The 23,904-nt window shown below is 41.4% G+C and overlaps 1 protein-coding gene across 5 annotated transcripts in view; it reads right to left on the bottom strand.

Annotated features, from left to right (window-relative positions):
- Positions 1–23,904, bottom strand: part of LOC132815029 (probable C-mannosyltransferase DPY19L4) — a 101,484-nt gene continuing 77,580 nt past the window's right edge. For all 5 annotated transcript variants that reach the window (XM_060823684.1, XM_060823683.1, XM_060823681.1 and 2 more), the window contains exons 17-19: positions 20,906–21,038; positions 16,684–16,842; positions 1–1,863 (exon numbers count right to left, since the gene is read on the bottom strand). In XM_060823684.1, the coding sequence (XP_060679667.1) occupies positions 1,690–1,863; positions 16,684–16,842; positions 20,906–21,038 (466 nt within the window). In that variant the 3' untranslated portion in view covers positions 1–1,689. The remainder of the gene's footprint in view (positions 1,864–16,683; positions 16,843–20,905; positions 21,039–23,904) is intronic.

Below are 23,904 nucleotides of genomic sequence, written 5' to 3'. Positions count from 1 at the left end.
TGAAATTTTCAAGATATTTTATTAAATAAAGAAGTCACAACAGGTGCACCAAAATGGATACCTTTAATTGGGTTACAAAAGAACCAAGATCTATTTGAACTGTGGAACATGGTGGAGAGGATGAATCATCTATTCCTACCCCAGATACTGTTGCATACACCTTGCTATTTATTTAATGCATTATGGTTAACCAACTCGCCATAATCAGCCAAATCCCCTTTTTAACTTCTTACCATGAATTAACTATAAAACTACCGTATACAATAGTGCTCTTTGCTAAGTTCTTTGGCAGTTGAAATAAAAGCATGTTTGTTACAATCAAACAAATGGTTAACAAAGATTTCTTTTCCTAACCCTTCTAATCCCAGCCCTAAATGTGTTCCAACACTAAAGTATCCTGCAAATTTCTGAGTAAGGCTGCTGATCAAACTGGTTTTGTGTTGCATACCATGCCTGTGTGGAACTGGTTTGAAACTGTTCAAACCCATTTACAACAGAATACAGAGATATTTACCTCTTCAACCTGGACTGGATTTCAGCACATATCCTCGAGATTAATGTCTAACCTACAGCAATACCACTTTTCACTTACAAATTATTATATTTTTTTTAAAAGTGAGTTTTTGACACGTTCCATCTTTATATCACTGGAATGGCTGAGGCAAGTCACTTCTTTCCCAATTTTGTAACTTCAATGGTAATCTTCCCAAAATGGGTCTAATAAATTGAGTCATATGTTAGACCATAAATAAAAATATATCACACTAGCAGTATTTGAGTAATCTTGAAGTGCAGATGCCTTCTTTCAATTCTTCTCGGTTTCCTTCCTCACCTGGAGCGTGGCTCATGACCCCAGGCATGTGGGCTCAAAACATACTTTTCCAAAATAAAGGGAATAGAGGATCAATCTTCAACTCTGTTTATCACTATTTAGAAACCAAGGTTTACTTACAACTTAAAACTAAAAGGTTTAACTGTGCACCTGCTAACAATTCAATGACATGAAAACCATTCATATTTTACAAAGAAAAAAGTTGTTTACTGTACATGTGCACTGCATGAATGTTAAACCAGATTCTACTGAAGGATGTTCCCGTTTCCACTTACCAAGCGGGTAATTTAAGAAAAACTAACATAACTTCTACCAATTTTCAGTAAGGCCTCAAAGACTTAACATTAAGGTCCTGCTTCTTTGTGTGCCTGTAACCAAAAATAGTGAAGTAAAGTACCAACAGTAATACTTTCACAGAAATATTTAAACTGACATCTGAACAAAGCATGTATAATAAATGTACATTATGTCTGAGTGTGCTTAAGCTCCATCTAGAGTGCAGAGCTTTATAAGACAATGTGAACCTCAGGGTGGTCAGTTCCTTTTACAAACAAGTAAATACAGTAACTTTCTGCAGCAAATTAACTGATATGGATGAACTTATTTCATCCTGCTGCAAGTTTTTGTTTTAGACCTCCATTCTGAACAACACCCATGGCTGAATACAAAACAAAAGCTTCGCCCTCTTCTCATTTCAGAATAATTTGTAAAAATAAGTTAAAAAAAAACCAAATGTATTTATATGCTTTTAAAAGTTCCATTTAAAAGGCTGTCTGTAAAATGGGACATTACTTAACATAAGCATTAAATATACACAACATTAACAAAGACAGTAATTGGAAAGGCTTTGAACATCACTAGTACTGAAATGATATCAGTGTGTTGACTCTGTATACACGATATGATCTATTCCAATAAACACGAGTGAAATAGTTGATATATGGGGAATAGTCCAGCTTAATTTCATGGCAAAATCGCCCGTACAGAGAAAATGCATAGTTTGTGTCAGTCTCTCCTTCATTATAAAGTATCTGGAAAAGAAAAAGAAATAAACTGAAGTTGCAATTGCTAACATTAAACTGTCATTTTAATAAACAAAGTATCTGCATTCTATTCCCATACTCCACTCAAAATTTTACAAAGTGAAATGTATCTATAACCTAGGTACAAATCCTGTGAATTGTGGCATCTTTCAACCTTTAAATCTTACCAAATCATTGTCATCACAAAAGGTTGATGCTGAGCATGCAATTCTTAAGTCTGAACGTTTGTGTATGTTGAGGGTAAGAGTGTTCCCATCAAAGACCACTGTGGAATATCACACATCACATTTTCCAATTCAAAAAACTTCCCATAACCTTTGTTTTCTGTTGTCCAAACAATTGCCCAAAACAAATCGATTATCTTATAGCAAATTCTTCATTTATGCAACAAGTTCATGTCTTCAGAACATTGGCCTGAGCCTTTGGATTGCTGTCCAATGCTAATACCATTGCGCCACCCCCTTCCCCTGCTAAATGCTAGTGCTAAAAAAGCTTTAGAGGCGTAGTTGTCACTAGTATTTGGACGATTGGGAGTTATCTACAGACCCCCGAACAGTAGTCTGGATGTCAGATGTAAGTTGAATCAGGAGCTGAAATTGGCCTGTCGCAAAGAGGTTACCACAGTTGTTATGGGGGATTTCAACATGCAGGTAGACTGGGAGAATCAGGATGGTATTGGACCTCAAGAAAGAGACTTTGTGGAGTGCCTCAGAGATGGATTCTTAGAAACAGCTGGTGCTGGAGCTGACCAGGGAGAAGGCAATTCTGGATCTGGTATTGTGCAACAAACCAGAATTGGTCAGGTACCTCAAAGTGAAGGAGCCATTGGGAAGTAGTCACCATAATACATTAAGCCTCAATCTGCAATTTGAGAGAGAGAGGGTACAATCGGAAGTGACAATATTTCTGTTGAATAAAGGGAACTATGGAGCTAAGAGGGAGCAGCTGGCCAAAGTTCAATGGTGCAATACCTTAGCAGGGATGACAGTGGAGGAACAATGGTGGATATTTCTGTGTATAATGCAGAAGATGCAGGATCAGTTCATTCCAAAAAGGAAGAAAGATCCTAGGAGGAGGCATGGGTGGCCGTGGCTGATGAGGGAAGTTAAGAAACATATAAAGTTAAAAGAGAAAAAGTATAACATAGCAAAGATAAGTAGGAAAATGGAGGACTGGGAAACTTTTAAAGAACAACAGAGGATTACTAAGAAGGAAATACACAGAGAAAAAAATGAGGTCTGAAGGTAAACTGGCCAATAATATAAAGGAGGATAGTAAAAGTTTTTTTAGGTATGTAAAAGGCAAAAAAAATGGTTAAGACTAAAATTGGGCCCTTGAAGACAGAAACAGGGTAATATATTATGGGAATAAAGAAATGGCAGAAGAATTGAATTGGTACTTCAGATCTGTGTTCACTGGGGAAGACACAAGCAACCTCCCTGAGATAACATTGGCTGAAGGACCTGAACTTAAGGGAATTTATATTTGCCAGGAATTGGTGTTGGAGAGACTGTTAGGTCTGAAGGTTGATAAGTCCCCGGGGCCTAATGGTGTACATCCCAGGATACTGAAGGAGGTGGCTCAAGAAATTGTGGATGCGTTGGTGATTGTTTTCCAGAGATCGATAGATTCGGGATCAGTTCCTGCGGATTGAAGGGTGGCTAATATTGTACCACTTTTTAAGAAAGTTGGGAGAGAGAAAGCAGGAAATTATAGACCAGTTAGTCTGACCTCAGTGGTGAAAAAAATGCTGGAATCTATTTTAAAGGATGAAATTACGACATCTGGGTAGTAGTAACAGGATAGGTCAGAGTCAGCATGGATTTATGAAGGGGAAATCATGCTTGACTAATCTTCTGGAATTCTTTGAGGATGTAACTCCGAAGGTGGACTAGGGAGATCCAGTAGATGTAGTGTACCTGGACTTTCAGAAAGCTTTTGATAAAGTCCCACATAGGAGGTTAGTGAGCAAAATTAGGGCGCATAGTACTAGGAGCAAAGTACTAACTTGGATTGAAAGTTGGTTGGCTGATAGGAAACAAAGAGTAGTGATAAACGGCTCCATTTCGGAATGGCAGGCAGTGACCAGTGGGGTAACGCAGGGATCAGTACCAAGACCGCAGCTTTTTACAATATATGTTAATGATATAGAAGATGGTATTAGTAATAACATTAGCAAATTTGCTGATGATACTAAGCTGGGTGGCAGGGTGAAATGTGAGGAGGATGTTAGGAGATTATAGGGTGACCTGGACAAGTTAGGTGAGTGGGCAGGTGCATGGCAGATGCAGTTTAATGTTGATAAATGTATGGTGGCAAGAACAGGAAGGCAGATTACTACCTAAATGGAATCAATTTAGGTAAAGGGGCAGTACAGAGAGATCTGGGTCTTCTTGTACACCAGTCAATGAAGGTAAGCATGCAGGTACAGCAGGTAGTGAAGAAGGTTAATAGCATGCTGGCCTTCATAACAAGAGGGATTGAGTATAGAAGCAAAGAGGTTCTTCTGCAGCTGTACAGGGGCCTGGTGAGACCACACCTGGTTCTGGTCTCCAAATTTGAGGAAAGACATTCTGACTATAGAGGGAGTGCAGCGTAGGTTCATCAGGTCAATTCCTGGAATGGCGGGATTACCTTATACTGAAAGACTGGAGCGACTGAGCTTGTATACCCTTGAGTTTAGAAGACTGAGAGGGGATCTGATTGAGACTTAGAAGATTATTAAAGGATTGGACACTCGGGAGGTAGGAAACATGTTTCCGCTGATGGGTGAGTGCCGAACCAGAGGACACAGCTTACTAATACGGGGTAGACCATTTAGGACAGAGATGAGGAGAAACTTCTTCACCCAGAGAGTGGTGGCTGTGTGGAATGCTCTGCCCCAGAGAGCAGTGGAGGCCCAGTCTCTGGATTCATTTAAGAAAGAGTTGGATAGAACTCTCAAGGATTGTGGAATCAAGGGTTATGGAGATAAGGCAGGAACAGGATACTGATTAAGGATGATCAGTCATGATCATATTGAATGGCGGTGCAGGCTCGAAGGGCAGAATGGCCTACTCCTGCATCTATTGTCTATTATCGTATTTAAAGTTTTATATTTAAAACAATAATTAATTAAAAATGCTAATAAAGCATTAGCATTTATTTCTAGCAACATAGAATTACAAAACAGACAAATTATGTTAAACTTGTACAGGACTCCAGTATTATCAAAAAGACTGGGAAATGTTGGCACCAAGTCAGGAAGGATTTATGCTAATGGTATCAGAAATGAGATGATAACTATCAAAAATATTCAATAGCTTAGGGCTCTTTCCTTTACAATAAAGAAGATTCAGCAATGTAGAGAATGGGTGAAATTTCCTGGCCCAACAACAGCCTTCTGAAAAGTAGATAGGGTAAATTAATTGAGCATGAGGCAAAAAAAAATCACTTTCCCAACATCAGGTTAAACATTTTTTGTTAAGTTCCAAGAACTTTTCAGGTGAGTTGGGTTACGACCTATTTTGCATTCATTAACCAGTCATGAATATTCACCAACACCCCAGGCCACTGCCATTACATTCACAAGCACAATTTTGTTAGCCAAAAGTTCTAAGTGTTTCTGTTTACAAATCCAATTATATTTATGAGGTGTGAATCTCTATTGAGTAGAAACCTTTTTGGTTATTTGGATGCTTCATAAATCAAACCTATTCATTGTGCAAATACTTCTTGTTAGGTGTGAAATCTCTGCAGGTGCTTAGGTCATGAGAAGTCTCAGTCATACAGTCTGGTCTATTATCACTAAGTGCTCACAGTATAATGGATGAAGTCTGACTGAGTAAGCAAGCCTGCTCAAGTGAGGCAGCCACATTAACAGATACCAGCAAACCTGACCAGGGCTGGCAAGTGAAGCTAAATGCTAAAGGGAGCTCAACTCAATTTGTCACTTTATGTGGTTGCTTCCTGTACTGCGCAAGGCTTTAGTGAAAACTGCACATTCTCTTGGTTGTAATGGAAATCAGTGAGCTGATTGTACAAGAGCTGCTGAGTGATAGTGTTCTTTCTTAAGTGTAAATCCTGGCAAGTTTAAAGGGTCAGTACCATTGTGATGCCAGTAATGTGACATTGGTAGCTGCAATCGCAAGATGGACATTGACTGCATATGAGGCATCTGATGGACATACTGTCCTAAATGGTTTCGACTTTACGATGCTAATTCACAGGAGCATGAAGCATCGATGGTGGTACGTACCAGGCAGAGCGCAAAAGGGTATTTCATCCTCTTGCAGCTCCGGTGTCATAGAATCCCAACAGCATGGAAAAAGGCCATTTGGACTTGGCCAAACAAGTCCACACTGACCCTCCAAAGAGTATGCCCACCTAGATCCATTCCCCAACTCTATTACTTTACATTTACCCCTGACTAAAGCATCTCATCTACATATCCCTGAACAATACGGACAATTTAGCTTGGCCAATTCACCTAACCTGCATATCTTTGGACTGTGAAAAGGAACCAGAGTACCTAGAGGAAACCCACGCAGACACGGGGAGAATGTGCAAACTCCACACAGACAGTCGCCCAAAACTGGAATCGAACCTGGGTCCCTAGCACCAGTGCTAACCACCAACCCACCGTGCTGTCAGGTTTTCTTGAGTTGCCCACAGGCACTGACCTCCTTCCAGGCTTCCCTTATCAGTCAGGATGACCTCTTGCGCCATTCAAAGGGGAAAAAGAAAAAAATTCCTTTTCTCGCCTGAAGAGCCTTCATATAGGTAGGTATTACTAAAGGGAAGCATTGCTATTTGCCTGGTCTCTGACATCTCTGCAGTGGGTGAAAATTATGAGCAGAGACTGAGTGATGTTCCAAGATTGCAGAGTCTGGGTGCCTTTTACTATGTCATAGTCATAGGGATGTACAGCATGGAAACAGACCCTTCGGTCCAACCCGTCCATGCCGACCAGATATCCCAACCCAATCTAGTCCCACCTGCCAGCACCCGGCCCATATCCCTCCAAACCTTTCCTATTCATATACCCATCCAAATGCCTTTTAAGTGTTGCAATTGTACCAGCCTCCACCACATCTTCTGGCAGTTCATTCCATACACATACCACCCTCTGCATGAAAAAGTTGCCCCTTAGGTCTCTTTTATATCTTTCCCCTCTCACCATAAACCTATGCCCTCTAGTTCTGGACTCCCCCACCCCAGGGAAAAGACTTTTACTATTTATTCTATCCATGCCCCTCAATTTTGTAAACCTCTATAAGGTCACCCTCAGCCTCCAATGCTCCAGGGAAAACAGCCCCAGCCTGTTCAGCCTCTCCCTATAGCTCAAATCCTCCAACCCTGGCATATCCTTGTAAATCTTTTCTGAACCCTTTCAAGTTTCACAACATCTTTCCGATAGGAAGGAGACCAGAATTGCATGCAATATTCCAACAGTTGCCTAACCAATGTCCTGTAAAGTCGCAAAATGACCTCCCAACTCCTGTACTCAATATTCTGAACAACAAAGGAAAGCATACCAAACGCCTTCTTCACTATCCTATCTATCTGCGACTCCACTTTCAAGGAGCTATGAACCTGCATTCCAAGGTCTCTTTGTTCAGCAACACTCCCTAGGACCTTACCATTAAGTGTATAAGTCCTGCTAAGATTTGCTTTCCCAAAATGCAGCACCTCGCATTTAATGTGAATTAAACTCCATCTGCCACTTCTCAGCCCATTGGCCCATCTGGTCCAGATCCTGTTGTAGACACCCTAATAGTCAGAGGGAAATTGAGAAACAAACTTGTAAGGAGACCTCAGCTATCAATAAGAATAATAGGATACTTATGGTAGGGGATTTTAACTTTCCAAACATAGACTGGGACTGCCATAGTGTTAAAGGTTTAGATGGAGAGGAATTTCTTAAGTGCGTACAAGAAAATTTTCTGATTCAGTATGTGGATGTACCTCCTAGAGAAGGTGCAAAAATTGACCTACTCTTGGGAAATAAGGCAGGGCAGGTGACTGGGGTGTTAGTGGGGGAGCCCTTTGGGGTCAGTGACCATAATTCTATTCGTTTTAAAACAGTAACGGAAAAGGATAGACCAGTTCTAGTTGAAGTTCTAAATTGGAGAAAGGCCAATTTTGACGGTATTAGGCAAGAATTTTCGAAAGCTGATTGGAGGCAGATGTTCGCAGGTAAAGGTACGGCTGGAAAATGGGAAGCCTTCAGAAATGAGATAACAAGAATCCAAAGAAAGTATATTCCTTCAGGGTGAAAGGGAAGGCTGGTAGGTATAGGGAATACTGGATGACTTAAGAAATTGAGGGTTGGTTAAGAAAAAGAAGGAAGCATATGTAAGGTATAGACAGGATAGATCAAGTGAATCCTTAGAAGAGTATAAAGGAAGTAGGAGTTTACTTAAGAGCGAAATCAGGAGGGCAAAAAGGGGACATGAGATAGCTTTGGCAAATAGAATTAAGGAGAATCCACAGGTTTTTACAAATAAGTTAAGGACAAAAGGATAACTGGGGAGAGAATAGGGCCCCTCAGAGATCAGCAAGGCGGCCTTTGTGTGGAGCCACAGAAAATGGGGGAGATACTAAATGAATATTTTGCATCAGTATTTACTGTTGCAGCTGTACTGACCTAACAGAGATGAAGTCATAGTGCACAGATAACGACAATGCTTCAACAAGAGTTATGTGCTTGTATGGATATAGCTGGGATAGTTTGAATTTTCCCAGTGTAATGTCATGTGTTATTTTTCCTTTTAACAATTTTTTTGTGCATTAAATGTGGATGGCAGCCTCTTGTGACAAGTTTAGCAACTCCATGGCTTAAAAAAATGTTAGGATCTAAGAAGCCAGGTTTCCCTCTGGAATTGGATTTATCCACTATTAATACCGACTGGCATTGAAACAATGCCACACGGTGGCTCAGTCGTTAACACAGCTGCCTCACAGCACCAGGGTCCCAGATTCAGTTCCAGCTTCAGGCCACTGTGTGGAGATTGCACACAGGAGATTCTCCCCGTGTCTGCGTCGGTTTCCTTCCACAGTTCAAAGATGTGCAGGTCAGGTGAACTGGCCATGCTAAATTGCCCATAGTGTCAGGTGCATTAGTCAGAGGGGGATGGGTATGGATGGGTTGCTCTTCGGAAGGTCAATGTGGACTGGTTAACCCAAAGGGCCTGTTACCACACTGCAGGAAATCTAATCTAATGCATGTGCAATGTGTTGAGAAGAATGTAATTAGACAGGAATACCTGTCAAGTCCCTAAACAAAGGTCTCAGCTGGCATTTGACTCTTGGTCTCATAAGAGAAAATTCCACATGATGTTTCCACTTGTGAGGGGTATCCTAAACTTTGAGCCATAAATTACTAATAAACCAAGAAGGATACAAAGAGAAATGTTTTTATTCACAGAGTGGTTAGAATGTGAAATGTGCTAACTGAAAATGTCTTGAGGCAAATTGTTTCAATGCTTTTAGCAGGAAACTAGAAAAAGGACTAGAAACATCAGCTTAAATATGGTGGATAGTGCAGGAGGAAACTCATGTGGAGTATTAACAGCACGACACAGACTTGTTTGGTCAAATAGCCTTTTTTTTTGTATTCACTTGTGAGATGTGGACATCGCTAGCTGGGCTAGCACTTATTTCTTGTGTTATGAATTTTATGCATGTATTAATAATGCAGATACATAAAAGACATGAGATTGAAGTGCCTCAAGGCAACATGGAAAAGCTTTTAATAGCCATTACGTAAATGTTAGCATTGTATTTACTTAATCTACAAAAGCTTTGATGTGATCTGATCTCATCTGCCCATGACCTGAAGACTGAAGAATGCCCAGTCACTAGATATTCTACCACCATATTGTCACAAAAACCGGAATGGTTCACTCACATCCTTTACAGGAGGAAAATTACTGAGCTTACCCAGTCTCTGAAAGACCTGACTGACAGCAAAAATGACCGACTCTTAACTTCCCTCTAGAATGTTTTGTGATCCACTGAGCTAAGGGTAATTACTGACAGACAATTAATTCTATCGTTCCAATGATGCCCAGATCCCATAACGGCATAAATTTAAGAGTTAATATAAACAAACAATCTAAATTCAGTATGATACAATTCAAAAAAATTGATTACATTCTTAGGCAATTGAAGTTGAAAGCACAATAAAGTTATTTTTACCACTTAACATCAGAACAATGGAAGTTCACCTGAAAGGTAAGCTGAGATATTATCTTGGTTTTTGTCCGTAGATGCTGCCTCACCTGTTGAGTATTCTTAGTATTTTTGGCTTTTATTCCAAATTTCCAGCATCTGCAGTATTTTGTTTTGTACTACTATTTTCCACTATCCATACATTATAACATCTTGGCCTACTTACATTTTAGAAATATCTCCTGTGTCATTGATGAGTTAGAAATGCAACAACACTTCAAACTTACATGATGGTGATGACAATTCTCCAATCCAATAACAATGATTTTAACTTAGTCATAATCACCAGTACTTTGCAATATATAGTGGCTCACTATAATTTGGATTGGTTTGTGATTCAGAATGACGCCAACAGCTTGGGCTCAGTAATCTCAGCTGGTGAGAGAATTATGAAGGACTCTCCTTCTCAACTTCTCCCTTTACTTGAGGAATGGTGACCCTAAAGTTAAGCCACCACCAGTCTTCTCTCTCCAATGAGACAGCAGCTACATGGTTTGGTCAGACTATAGTAACTTCACTTCAGTTTTACCAACTAGAGCTGAAAAATGTGTTGCTGGAAAAGCGCAGCAGGTCAGGCAGCATCCAAGGAGCAGGAGAATCAATGTTTCGGGCATAAGCCCTTCTTCTCCTGCTCCTTGGATGCTGCCTGACCTGCTGCGCTTTTCCAGCAACACATTTTGCAGCTCTGATCTCCAGCATCTGCAGTCCTCACTTTCTCCAGATTTACCAACCAGCCTAATTTTTTGGAATGTTGAGTTAATTATCTAACTCAAATGAGCATTGAAATAAGGCCATGATGCTCACAGAATTTGTCTACTTCAGCCATATCTAAAAGTAATGGGCTCTGCTCACCCATCATCTGTACACATCATTAAGCAGTTTAACGAGTATTAAACTTTTCAAATCTGTACAAATGAAGAGAAAACATAAATTAGCCTTGCTGTTCAAGATTTATTATCTATTATGTCTAAAGCCAGTTGGGGAAGGAGAGGGCCAAATATCCCTCCAAATCACTCCAACAAACAGGAACGTTTGTTTCAGATGTTTAATCCTACACTATATCCACAGTATCGAGCTGTAATAGAAGGAAGTTGAGCAGCCAATATCAAATATGTTGACACATATTTTTGCATTTTGCAGAGGACACAAAACAAGGTGGAAATGAGATTTGTGAGGAAGGTGCAATGCAGTTTCAAGCAGATTTGAACAGGCAGTTAGTTTTTTTAAAAAATCACATGTGGGCATTGCTGGCTAGACCAGCATTTATTGCCCATCCCTAATTGTCCAGAGGGCAGTTAAGAATCAACTACATCGTTGTGGGTCTGGAGTCACATTGAGGCCAGATCAGGTAAGGATGGTAGTTTTCTTTCCTAAAAGTGCACATTAGTGAACAGCTGGGTTCTTCTTACAATCAATGAGACTCTTAATTTCAGACCATTACTGAATTCAAATTCCATCATCTACCATCTACCAGGGATTCAAATTTGGGTCCCCAGTACCTGGGTTTCTGGATTAATTGTGTAGCGATAATATCACAAGGCCAATGTCTCCCCTGTCAGTAGGCAAGACCATAACAGGTGAAGTATAATGTAGATGCATGATAGAAGGAACAGAGGTATCAAGTATCTCTTAAATCGTGAGCAATTGGGACGTGATGATGTACAAAGAGATAAAGGTGTTCAAATAGTCATAGAGATCAAATCTCTTTCGGGGTAGAAGTGACCTGTACAAGAACGATGGATTGCTCCTAAATTGGAAGGGAACTAATATACTGGCAGAGAAATTTGCTGGAGCTGCTCGGGAGGATTTAAACTACTAAGGTGGTTGGGGGGGCAGGGAGATAGTGAGAAAAGAGGTCAATCTGAGACTGATACAGTTGAGAACAGAAGTGAGTCAAACAAACAGTCAGGGCAGGCAGGGACAAGGTAGGACTAATAAATCAAACTGCATTTATTTCAATACAAGGAGCCTAACAGGGAAGGCAGATGAGCTCAGGGCATCGTTCGGAACATGGGACTGGGATATCATAGCAATTACAGAAACATGGCTCAGGGATGGGCAGGATTGGAAGCTTAATGTTCCAGGACACAAATGCTACAGGAAGGATAGAAAGGGAGGCAAGAGGATGGGAATGGCGTTTTTTATAAGGGATAGCATTACAGCTGTGCTGAGGGAGGATATTCTTGATATACATCCAGGGAGGTTATTTGGGTGGAACTGAGAAATAAGAAAGGGATGATCACCTTATTGAGAGTGTATTATAGACCTCCTAATAGTCAGAGGGAAATTGATAAACAAATTTGTAAGGAGATCTCAGCTATCTTTAAGAATAATAGGGTGATTATGGTAGGGGATTTTAACTTTCCCACTGCCATAGTGTTAAAGGTTTTTGTGGTTCTGCTCGCCGAGCTGGAAGTTTTTGCTGCAAACGTTTCGTTCCCTGGCTAGGGAACATCATCAGTGCTGTTGGAGCCTCGTGTGAAGCGCTGCTTTGATGTTTCTTCCGGTATTTATAGTGGTTTGTTCTTGCCGCTTCCGGGTGTCAGTTTCAGCTGCAGTGATTTGTATGTGGGGTCCAGGTCGATGTGTCTGTTGATGTTCCTCTTCCTCTTTTCGCAGTTCTGGTATACTGCAGTGTGTTGTGGCCCTTCTGAATAGTGTCCTGATGCAGCTTCGTTTGTGTGTGTTGGGGTGGTTACTTTCATAGTTTAAGACTTGGTCTGTGTGTGTTGGTTTCCTGTGTACCCTTGTGGTGAATTCTCCGTTGGGTGTTCTCTCTACTAACACGTCTAGGAATGGGAGTTGGCTATCCTTTTCCTCTTCTCGTGTGAATCGGATTCCTGTGAGTGTGGCGTTGATGATTCGGTGTGTTTTTTCTATATCTGTGTTTTTGATGATTACAAAGGTGTCATCAACATATCTGATCCAGAGTTTGGGTTGGATTTGTGGTATGGCTGTATGTTCTAACCTTTGCATAACTGCCTCTGCTATAAGTCCCGAGATTGGTGATCCCATGGGTGTTCCGTTGATTTGTTCGTATATCTGATTGTTGAATGTAAAGTGTGTGGTGAGGCACAGGTCCAGTAGTTTAAGTATGCCATCCTTGTTGATAGGTTCGGCCTCCTGTGTTCTGTTATGTATGTAAGCTGCATCAGGACACTATTCAAAAGGGCCACAACACACTGCAGTACACCAGAACTGCGAAAAGAGGAAGAGGAACATCTATACAAGGTATTCGCCAAAAACGGATACCCACGCAACTTTATCACCAGATGCCTAAGAGATAGACCGAGGAACGAGGACATGCCACAACCAAAAGGACTAGCCACTCTACCATACGTCAGGAGCGTCTCAGAACTGACAGCCAGACTACTGCGACCCTTAGGACTCATAACAGCAAACAAGCCAACATCCACGCTCAGACAACAACTCACTAGAACAAAGGACCCAATACCCAGCATGAGCCAAACTAACGTAGTTTACAAAATACCATGCAAGGACTGCACAAAACACTATATAGGACAAACAGGAAGACAGCTAACAATCCGCATCCATGAACATCAGCTAGCCACAAAACGACACGACCAGCTATTTCTAGTAGCCATACACTCAGACAACCAGCAACATGAATTTGACTGGGAAAACACCACTATCATAGGACAAGCCAGACAGAGAACAGCCAGAGAATTCCTAGAAGCATGGCATTCATCCCCAAACTCCATCAACAGACACATTGACCTGGACACCATATACAAACCACTACAGCTGAAACTGACACCCGGAAACGGCAAGAACATCCATCAACAGACACATCGACCTGGACCCCACATACAAATCACTGCAGCTGAAACTGACACCCGGAAGCGGCAAGAACAAACCACTATAAATACCGGAAGAAACATCAAAGCAGCGCTTCACACGAGGCTCCAACAGCACTGATGATGTTCCCTAGCCAGGGAACGAAACGTTTGCAGCAAAAACTTCCAGCTCGGCGAGCAGAACCACAACAATGGATACCCGAGCTACAAATCTTCAATCAGATGTTAAAGGTTTAGATGGAGAGGAATTTGTTAAGTGTGTACAAGAAAATTTTCTGATTCAGTATGTGGATGTACCTACTAAAGAAGGTGCAAAACTTGACCTACTCTTGGGAAATAAGGCAGGGCAGGTGACTGAGGTTTCAGTGGGAGAGCACTTTGGGGCCAGCAACCATAATTCTATTAGATTTAAAATAGTGATAGAAAAGGGATGGACCAGATCTAAAAGTTGAAGTTCTAAATTGGAGAAAGGCCAATTTTGACAGTATTAGGCAAGAACTTTCAAAAGTTGATTGGGGGCAGATGTTCACAGGTAAAGGTACGGCTGGAAAATGGGAAGCCTTCAGAAATGAGATAATGAGAATCCAGAGAAAGTATATTCCTGTCAGGGTGAAAGGAAAGGCTGGTAGGTATAGGGAATGCTGGTAGACTAAAGAAATTGAGAGTTTGGTTAAGAAAAAGAAGGGAGCATATGTAAGGTATAGACAGGATAGATCGAGAGAATCCTTAGAAGAGTATAAAGGAAGTAGGAGTATATTTAAGAGGGAAATCAGGAGGGCAAAAAGGGGACATGAGATAGCTTTGGCAAATAGAATTAAGGAGAATCCAAAGGGTTTCTACAAATACGTTAAGGACAAAAGGGTAACTAGGGAGAAAATAGAACCCCTCAAAGATCATTCCTGAAGAAGGGTTTATGCCCGAAACGTCAAAGCTCCTGTTCCTTGGATGCTGCCTGACCTGCTGCACTTTTCCAGTAACACATTTTCAGCCCCTCAAAGATCAGCAAGGCGGCCTTTGTGTGGAGCCGCAGAAAATGGGGGAGATACTAAACGAGTATTTTGCGTCAGTATTTACTGTGGAAAAGGATATGGAAGATATAGAATGTGCAGAAATAGATGGTAACATCTTGCAAAATGTCTAACTTACAGATGAGGAAGTGCTGGATGTCTTGAAATGTATAAAGGTGGATAAATCCCCAGGACCTGATCAGGTGTACCCTAGGACTCTGTGGGAAGCTAGAGAAGTGATTGCTGCGCCTCTTGCTGAGATATTTGTATCATCAATAGTCACAGGTGAGGTACTGGAAGACTGGAGGTTGGCTAACGTGGAGGCACTGTTTAAGAAGGGTGGTAAGGACAAGCCAGGGAACTACAGACCAGTGAGCCTGAGGTCAGTGGTGGGCAAGTTGTTGGAGGGAATCCTGAGGGACAGGATGCACATGTATTTGGAAAGGCAAGGACTGATTAGGGATAGTCAACATGGCTTTATGTGTGGGAAATCATGTCTCACAAACCGATTGAGTTTTTCGAGGAAGTAACAAAGAGGATTGATGAGGGCAGAGCAGTAGATGTGATCTATATGGATTTCAGTAAGGCGTTCGACAAGGTTCCCCATGGGATATTGATTAGCAAGGTTAGATCTCACGGAATACAGGGAGAATAAGCCATTTGGATATAGAACTGGCTCAAAAGATAGAAGACAGAGGGTGATGGTGGAGGGTAGTTTTCAGACTGGAGGCCTGTGACCAGGCCAGACTGCCACACGGATCAGTGCTGAGTACTCTACTTTTTGTCATTTACATAAATTATTTGGATGCGAGCATAAGAGGTGCAGGTAGTAAGTTTGCAGATGACACCAAAAGTGGAGGTATAGTGGACAGTGAAGAGGGTTACCTCAGATTACAACAGGATCTGGACCAGATGGGCCAATGGGCAGAGACGTGGCAGATGGAATTTAATTCAGATAAATGTAAGGTGCTGCATTTTGAGAAAGCAAATCTTAGCAGGACGTATACTAAAAGCTAATGTGAAGTGCTGCAAGCATTTCAGAAGGCAAATTGTGCTCTGGTCTTTATTGCAAAAAGACTCCAGATCTCTTGCTGATACTGCACATGGAATGTTGCATGCAGTTTTGATCCTTTACCCAAGGAAGGATAATATTTGCTATAGACTGAGTTCAGTGAAGGTACACCAAACTGATTTGTAGAATGGCAGGATTATCCTACGAGGAGAGATTGTGAACAGTGGGCCTGTATTCCCTAGAGTTTAGAGGGATGTGGAGGGATATCATTGAAACTTTAAAAATTCTAAAAGGGCTAGACAGGATAGTTGCAGGCAGGAGGTTTCCCTCTCATTGGGAAAGGTGTACAACCAGAGGACAGAGTCTCAGAATAAGGGGCAAACCATTTAGGGCTGAGATAAACAGGAATCCCAGTGTGTAATGCAACTTTGGAATTCTTTATCCCAGAAGGCTATGGAAATTCAGCCACCAAGCATATTCAAGATAGAGACTGATAGATTTCTAGATAATAATTAGTTCAAAGGATATAGAGAGAGGGGATGGGAAAGTGGCATTGAGGTGAATGATCAGCTGTGATCTAGAACAGCAGACCAAGCTCAATTTGCTAAATTGTCTGCTCCTGCTCCAATGTTCCCAAGAACAGGAACAATTGCTGGCCTATACTTAGCATCTAGTGTTTCAACAGAACCAATACCATGTCATACCTCTTCCCAAACCAATACATGAATAATGTACAAAAGTTCCTAAATAAACTTACATGGCCATTTGCAACATCCAGCAAGTCCTTCACTCGGCAGCCTTTCACAGGTCCCATGTCGTTACAAATTCCCTCTTCAATTATGAAATAATCAGCTTTGTACGACATCAGAATCATATAAATATCTTCTGCAGATCTTCTGGAATAGACTTGGTAGATCTGGTAACAAAACAACTGATTTCAGAAATTCAAGCTGTTAACTGGTATCTAAAGCCCTAAACCGTGGATTTATAAATCTGTGCAATGAAACAAACATGCTTGCTTTTTAAAAAATTTCTTCATTTATGCTGAGCCATTTATCGCCCATTTCTAATTACCCTAAAGAAAGTGGTGACAAACTGCCTATTGGACTGCAGAAATCTGCAAGGTGTAAGACTTCCCACAGCGCTGAAGGAAATGAGTTCCACGATTTCAATCCAATGACTGAAAGAACAGCAGTATAGTTCCAAATCAAGACGGCATATGACTTGGAGAGAAGCTTGCAGGTGTTGGTTTTCCTTTGCATCTTTTGCCCTGATCCCTTATCTCCCCCCTGTCAAACGAGATTCGATTAGTTACATTTATCTTGCAGATGGTACTTGCTGCTGCCACTGTGCATCAGTGATGAAGGAAGTGAATATTCAAAGTGTGGGAGGGGTGCTAATCAATGGGGCTTTTAAAAAATTCCTTCATTTGTCCTGGAGGGAGTCATTGAAATCACACTCTTCCAGGTGATGGAGCACATTCCATCACATTTCTGGACAGCCTTTGAGACTGCAGGTGGTGAGTTATTTGCCATAGAATTCTTAGCCTCTGACCTGCTCTTGTATCCAGCTTTTTTATACGGCTACTCCAGTTTAGTTTCTGGTCAATAGTAATCCCCCAACAGGATGTTGATAACGGGAAATTTAGCAATGATTATGCCATTGAACATCAAAAGGTGACAGTTAGATTCTCACTCGCTGACGATGGCCATTGCCTGTAATTTGTGTGATGCCGAATGTTACTCGCCATTTCTCAAACCAAGCTTTGGTGTTATTCCAATTTTACTGTATATGGACATGGACAGCTTCAGTATGTAAGAAGTCTCAGATAGTGCAATATTCAGCAATCATCCCCATTTCTGATCTTAAGATGGAAGGTCATTGATCAAACAACTGAAGATGGATGGGCCAACACACTATCCTGAGGGAACACTGGCAGAGATGATTGCCTTCTAATAACCACAAACATCTTCCTTTGTGTCAAAGCAGCAACTTTAAACAGTGGAGAAATTTCCCCTATTCCAATTGATTCAGTTTTGCTAGGGCTCCTCGATGCCACACTTAGTCAAATGTGGCCTTGATGAAGTCATGGATTCGTTCATCAAGCTGGAGTGTTTTTCTGCAAATGTAGGTGACGTCATCAGAGCGTCTTTGATAAGGTGTTGGTGCTCTGTCCTGCCTGGTATTTACGTGTGTCCGTTTGTGGTAATTCTCCACTGCTTGCAGTTGCTGCTTTGGTTTGTATACAGGTCCAGTTCAATTTGTCTATTGACTGATTTCCAACTGGAGTGTCAGACTTCAAGGAATTGCCTGGTGTATCTTGGTTTTGCCTGTGCTAGGATGGTTACATCGTCCCAGTTGAATCTGTGTCCCCCCAGTTGTCTGTGTGGTTGGAAGTGAGAGAGTACTAGTCATGTCTGGTAGTGGTGAGCTCATATGGTCAGTTTTCTTCCTGTTTATCCTATGTAGTGTGTTTTTCACAGTCTTTGCAAGGTATCTTCTAGATAACATTCATCCTGTTGGATGTAGGTATTGGGTCTTTAGCCTTTGTGAGGAGCTGGTGGAAGGTGTTTACTGGTTTGTGGAGCCACTAAGATTCCCAGGTAGCTGAGTCATCAGGTAGCTATTACTGTTATGTCTTTGACGTATGATATGGTCGTTATTGTGTCTGGTCGTGTAGTATTTTCTTCTTTGGGTTTGTTCTGTAAATACTAGAGGATAGTACTCTGAGGGTATCTGTTTCGTTTAAATCTTTTGAAGAGGTGTTCCTGTTCTGCCTTCTGGAGTTCTGGATTGCTGCAGTGTGTCCTTGCATGTTTAACTGATGTGGGTGCTAGGGTGATTGCTGCTATCGTTCAGTTTCTGGTCGGTATGGGTGTTCTTCCTGTACACACTGGTCTGGAGTTCTCCAGTAGGTGAGCATTCCACTGATATGACCAGGAAGGGCCATCACTCTTATCTTATTCCAGGTGTTCAATTCTTTTGTCTATGTTTTGACTAAGGCTATAATGAAAACTGGAGCTGAATGCCTCTGGTGGACCCTAAACTGAGCAATTTAACCCATGCAATGGCTGTTTTATAACTAATGTTGTCAAACCTTTTCATTAATTTGCTAACGATCATAAGTAGACTGATGGGGTGGTAATTTGTTGGGCTTGATTCATTTAGTTTGCTGTAGACAGACATAGCTTAACAGTTTTTCATACTGCCAGATTAATACCAGTGTTTGCAACTGTATTGGCACAGCTTGGCTCAGGGAATGGCTACTTCTAGAGCATAAGTGCTGTGTTAGCAAAGTCGTCAGTGTTGCAGCATCCAGTGCTTTCAGGCACTTCTCGATACCATGGGAAGTGACTCAAATGGTTGAAGACAGGCATGCCATGACATTAGGGCCCTCTGAAGGTAGCGGAGATGAAGTATCCACTTGTGGTTGAAAATGGAAACAAATAATTCAAACTTGTCTTTTGTACAAATTTCCTGGACACCACCCCTCCCCAAAATATCATTGGTGATAAGGATATTTTTGGCACTTCCTCCTCCTGTTTGTTACTTAATTGTCTGCCACCTTTCACAACTCAGTGCCAGGACCGCAGAGTTTGATCCATTGGTTGTTGAACCACATATCCCTGTCCAGTGCAAGCAGCAAACAATCCTGTATTGTAGATTCAGCAGGTTGTCAACCAATTTTTAGGTCTGCCTAGTACTGATCCTGGCATGCCCAACACCACGCTTCATTAAACTTGGGTTGACCTCCCAGCTTAGTAAAGGTTACAGATTACGGTTGAATGTTTTCCTCTGCTGATGGCTCACATTGCCTGACTGACGAACACAGTTTTCAGCTGCTAGATAGTCATAAAGATGCATGGCACAGAAACACCCTTCGATCTGTTTGAAGTCTGTCCTATCTAGCACAGTGCTGATGCTACACTACAGGATGGAGGAAATCCGTCATATGAAGTCAGGACTTTGTCCCACAAGAATTGTGCAATGCTTACTGTTATCAATATTGTCATGGACAGAGACATCCACAACAACAGGCTGGAGAGGAAGAGATTCAGTGAGATTTTTCCTTATGCTGGTTCCCTCATCACCTGCTGCAGGGCCTGTTTCCACACTAAGTAATCTAATCTAATCTAATCCATTAGGATCTGACAACATGGACAGTAGTAGTGCTGCTGAGCCACTCTTGGTAATAGACATTGAATCCCCTCACCAGAGTACATTATGTGTCCTTACCACCCTCCATGTGCTATACAGCATTGAACAGTAATGATTCATCAGGCAAGGCAATAAGTGGAAATTAGGAGATTCCCATGCCCATACTTCATCGGATGCTACCCAATAGGGGTCAAGTCAACTTTGAGGACTCCCAGCGCAGCTCCCCCACAGTGATAATTTCTTGTGGATATATCTAACTGGTGGGACAGAACATACCCAGGGATGGTAATAGTGGCATCTGGGACATTTTCTGTAATGTGCGATTCAGTGACTATGACTGTCAGGCTGTTGGCACCATTGCCTGGAATTTGGCCGATGTCCCCAGATGCCAGTAAGGAGGACCTTGTAGGGTTGATCAAGCTGGGTTCACAGTTGTGGTTTCCAGTTCCTTTGTCAATACTAGATGTTAGAACCAATTTAATTAATTTCTTTATGTTTTGTGTGACTGTATTCTTCTCTTTCACTAATGATGTACTTTCTAATTGTACCACTAGTCCTGTCTCTATAGAGGCAAACACCTATAACATGCTGGTTCAAGTCAGTGGTTCAATATCAATATAAATAATGTCATTTCAGAATATCCAGCATATGACATTGTGTATGTCTTATCAAAGTCTATAAGAAGTACTCACCTCTTCTCAATAAAAAAAAACTGCAACTGCTGGAAATCAGAAACAAAAACAGAAATTGCTGGAAAAACTCAGATCTGGCAGCATTAGACCTGCTCGGATTTTTCAGCAATCCCAGTTTTTGATACTCACCTCTTCTGTCCGTTTTCGTAGGTCCCTATCTGAGTAGAGTGGGTGAGTGGTCACTGTTCGACCAGTACAGAGTTTCACAGTACCCATAAGCTGCATACTTCCTGCAAACACAGCAGCTGTTGGTGTTTGTCGTCTAGACAATAAAAGCAATAAAAAAAATTGAAGTTAAAACAAAATGTTACAAGTACATAAGTGACAGATGTGTCTAATACTAGAAGCGAAGGCACCAATAACCTGGCTAACTGGTATAAAAGGATTTATACAAACTGTAAGGATCCAAACAATGAGCAAGCAAACTTGCACTTAGAAGGCTCCTCATCACTTCAGTCAGAATGTTCTAACGTGCTTCACATATAGTGTAGCGCAATATTGTAAAGTAGTCAATGCCTTGCCCACTCTTTGAAGCTGCAAACTAATACATGATTCATGTAAAAGTTGGAAAGAGGGCAACAGCATTCATTTAGAACCATATCTTTTAAATGGTAGTTTCTCTCTTTGGTTGGAATCAGCACATAAATGATGGAAATTGACAACATTTTTGTTCAGAAACCAAAGCTTGCTGATGGATCCCAATTATTCAATATGATAACTTGGAAAGTATTAACAGGATTGGTCAAAGTCAGCATGGGTTTAAGAAAGGCAGACCATGCTTAATAAATTTATTGTAAAACAGATAATGGAGAACCAGTGAACGTGGTGTATTTGGATCTTCAGGTATGGGGATGTGACAACCAAGTGGTATTATAACTGGACTAAATCCAGAGGCCCAGATAATGTTCCGGAGACCCAGATTCAAATCTGACAATGGCAGAAGGTGGAATTTGAATTCAATGAAAATCTAGAATTAAAGTATCTAACGATGACTATGAAACCATTGCCAAGTGTCAGAAAAACCCATTTAGTTAACTTATATATTTTAGTAAAGGTAATTGCTATCCTTAAGGGTCTGGCTAAATGTGACTCCAGACCCACGTCAATGTGGTTGAATCTTAACTGCCCTCTGGGTAATTAGGGATGGGCAATAAATACCAGAGTAAACAGTGACACCCACATCCTGTAAATTAATACATTTTTTAAAATGGCTTTTGTTAAGGTCCTACTAAAGGAGTTAGTGGCCAAAATTAAAGCACATGGAATTAGCAGTAATACATTGGCATTGATTGAATTAGTTATCAGACAGAGTAGGAATAATGGGTCTTTTTCCAGGTGGCAGCTACTAATTAGCGCAAGGACAGTGTTTGTGCCCCAGCTATACATAATATATTATCAATGATCTAGATGAAGGAACCAAATGAAACATTTCCAAGTTTGCTGATGAAGCAAAACTGAGGGGGACTGAAAATTGTGAAGAGAATGTAAGGAAGCTTCAAGGTGATTGAGACAAAGTTGAGTGAGTGGGCAAACACATGGCAGATGCAGTACAATACGAATATATGCGAAGTTATACATTTTAGTGTGAAGAAACAGAAAAGCAGACATTAATTAAATGGTGATAAATTGGAAAGTGTGGATGTACATAGGTAACTGGGTGTCTTGTACTTGAATAAATAAAAATAGACAGGCAGGTACAGCAAGCAATCGGGAAAGTAAAGGATCTATTGGCTTTCATCACAAGAGGATCTGAGGTCAGATGCCTTACTGCACTTATTCAGGGTTTTGGCGAGATTGCACCTGGGTATTTGTGCAGTTTGGGTATCCCTACCTAAGAAAGGTTATACTTGTCATAGAGAGAGGGCAGAAGAATGTCACCAACTTAGAACATAGAACATAGAAAAGTACAGCACAAAACAGGCCCTTTGGCCCATGATGTTATGCCGAGGTTTAATCCTAATGTAAAATTTGGTATCTTCACCTATGCACCCCTCAACTCACTGCTATCCACGTGCATGTCCAGCTGTCACTTAAACGTCCCCAATGACTCTGCTCCCACCATCACAGCTGGCAACGCATTCCATGCATTCACAACTCTCTGCGTAAAGAACCAACCTCTGACGTCTCCTTTATACCTTCCTCCTAATGTCTTCAAACTATGACTCCTCATACCAGACAATCCTGCCCTGGGGAAAAGTCTCTGGCTATTAACTCTATCTATTCCTATCATTATCTTGTATACCTCGATCAGGTCTTCTCTCTTCCTCCTTCTCTCCAGAGAGAAAAGTCCAAGCTTATTCAACCTTTCTTCATAAGGCAGCATCCTGGTAAACCTTCTTTGCACCTTCTCCAAAGCCTCGGTGTCTTTCCTATAGTAGGTCGACTATAACTGGACACAATATTCCAAGTGTGGTCTCACCAGGGACTTGTAGAGCTGCAGCAAAACCTCGCGGCTCTTAAATTTGATCTCCCTGTCAATGAAAGCCAAAACACCATATGCTTTCTTAATAACCCTCTCCACTTGGGTGGCAACTTGCAGGGATCTAAGTACTTGCACAACCAGGTCCCTCTGTTCCTCCACACTGCCAAGAATCCTGTCTTTAATCCTAAATTCAGCATTCAAGTTTGACCTTCCAAAATGCATCACTTCACATTTATCCAGGGTGAACTCCATCTACCATTTCTCAGCCCATCTCTGCATCCTGTCTATGTCGCGCTGAAGCCTGCAGTAGCCCGCTGTACTATTGACGACACCTCCCACCTTTGTGTCATCTGCAAATTTACTAACCCACCCCTCAACCTTGTTATCCAAGTCATTTATAAAAACTACAAAAAGCTGAGGCCCAAGAACAGAACCCTGAGGGACCCCACTCAACATTGATCTCCAGGTAGAATATTTTCCATCTACAACCACTCTCGGTTTTCTGTCAGCCAGGCAATTCTGAATCCAGATAGTCAAATCTCCATGTATCCCATACTTCCTGACTTTATGAATGAGCCTACCATGAGGAACCTTTTCAAATGCCTTGCTGAAGTCCATATACACCACATCCACTGCTCGACTGTCGTCAACCAGTCTTGACACCTCCTCAAAGAACTTAATATGATTTGTGAGGCATGACCTGTCC

Source organism: Hemiscyllium ocellatum, chromosome 4 (genome assembly GCF_020745735.1).
Source record: "Hemiscyllium ocellatum isolate sHemOce1 chromosome 4, sHemOce1.pat.X.cur, whole genome shotgun sequence".
Taxonomy (NCBI): Eukaryota; Metazoa; Chordata; class Chondrichthyes; order Orectolobiformes; family Hemiscylliidae; genus Hemiscyllium; species Hemiscyllium ocellatum.
The sequence above is the reverse complement of the archived record's forward strand: the minus strand, read 5'-3'. Positions and strand labels throughout refer to the sequence as shown.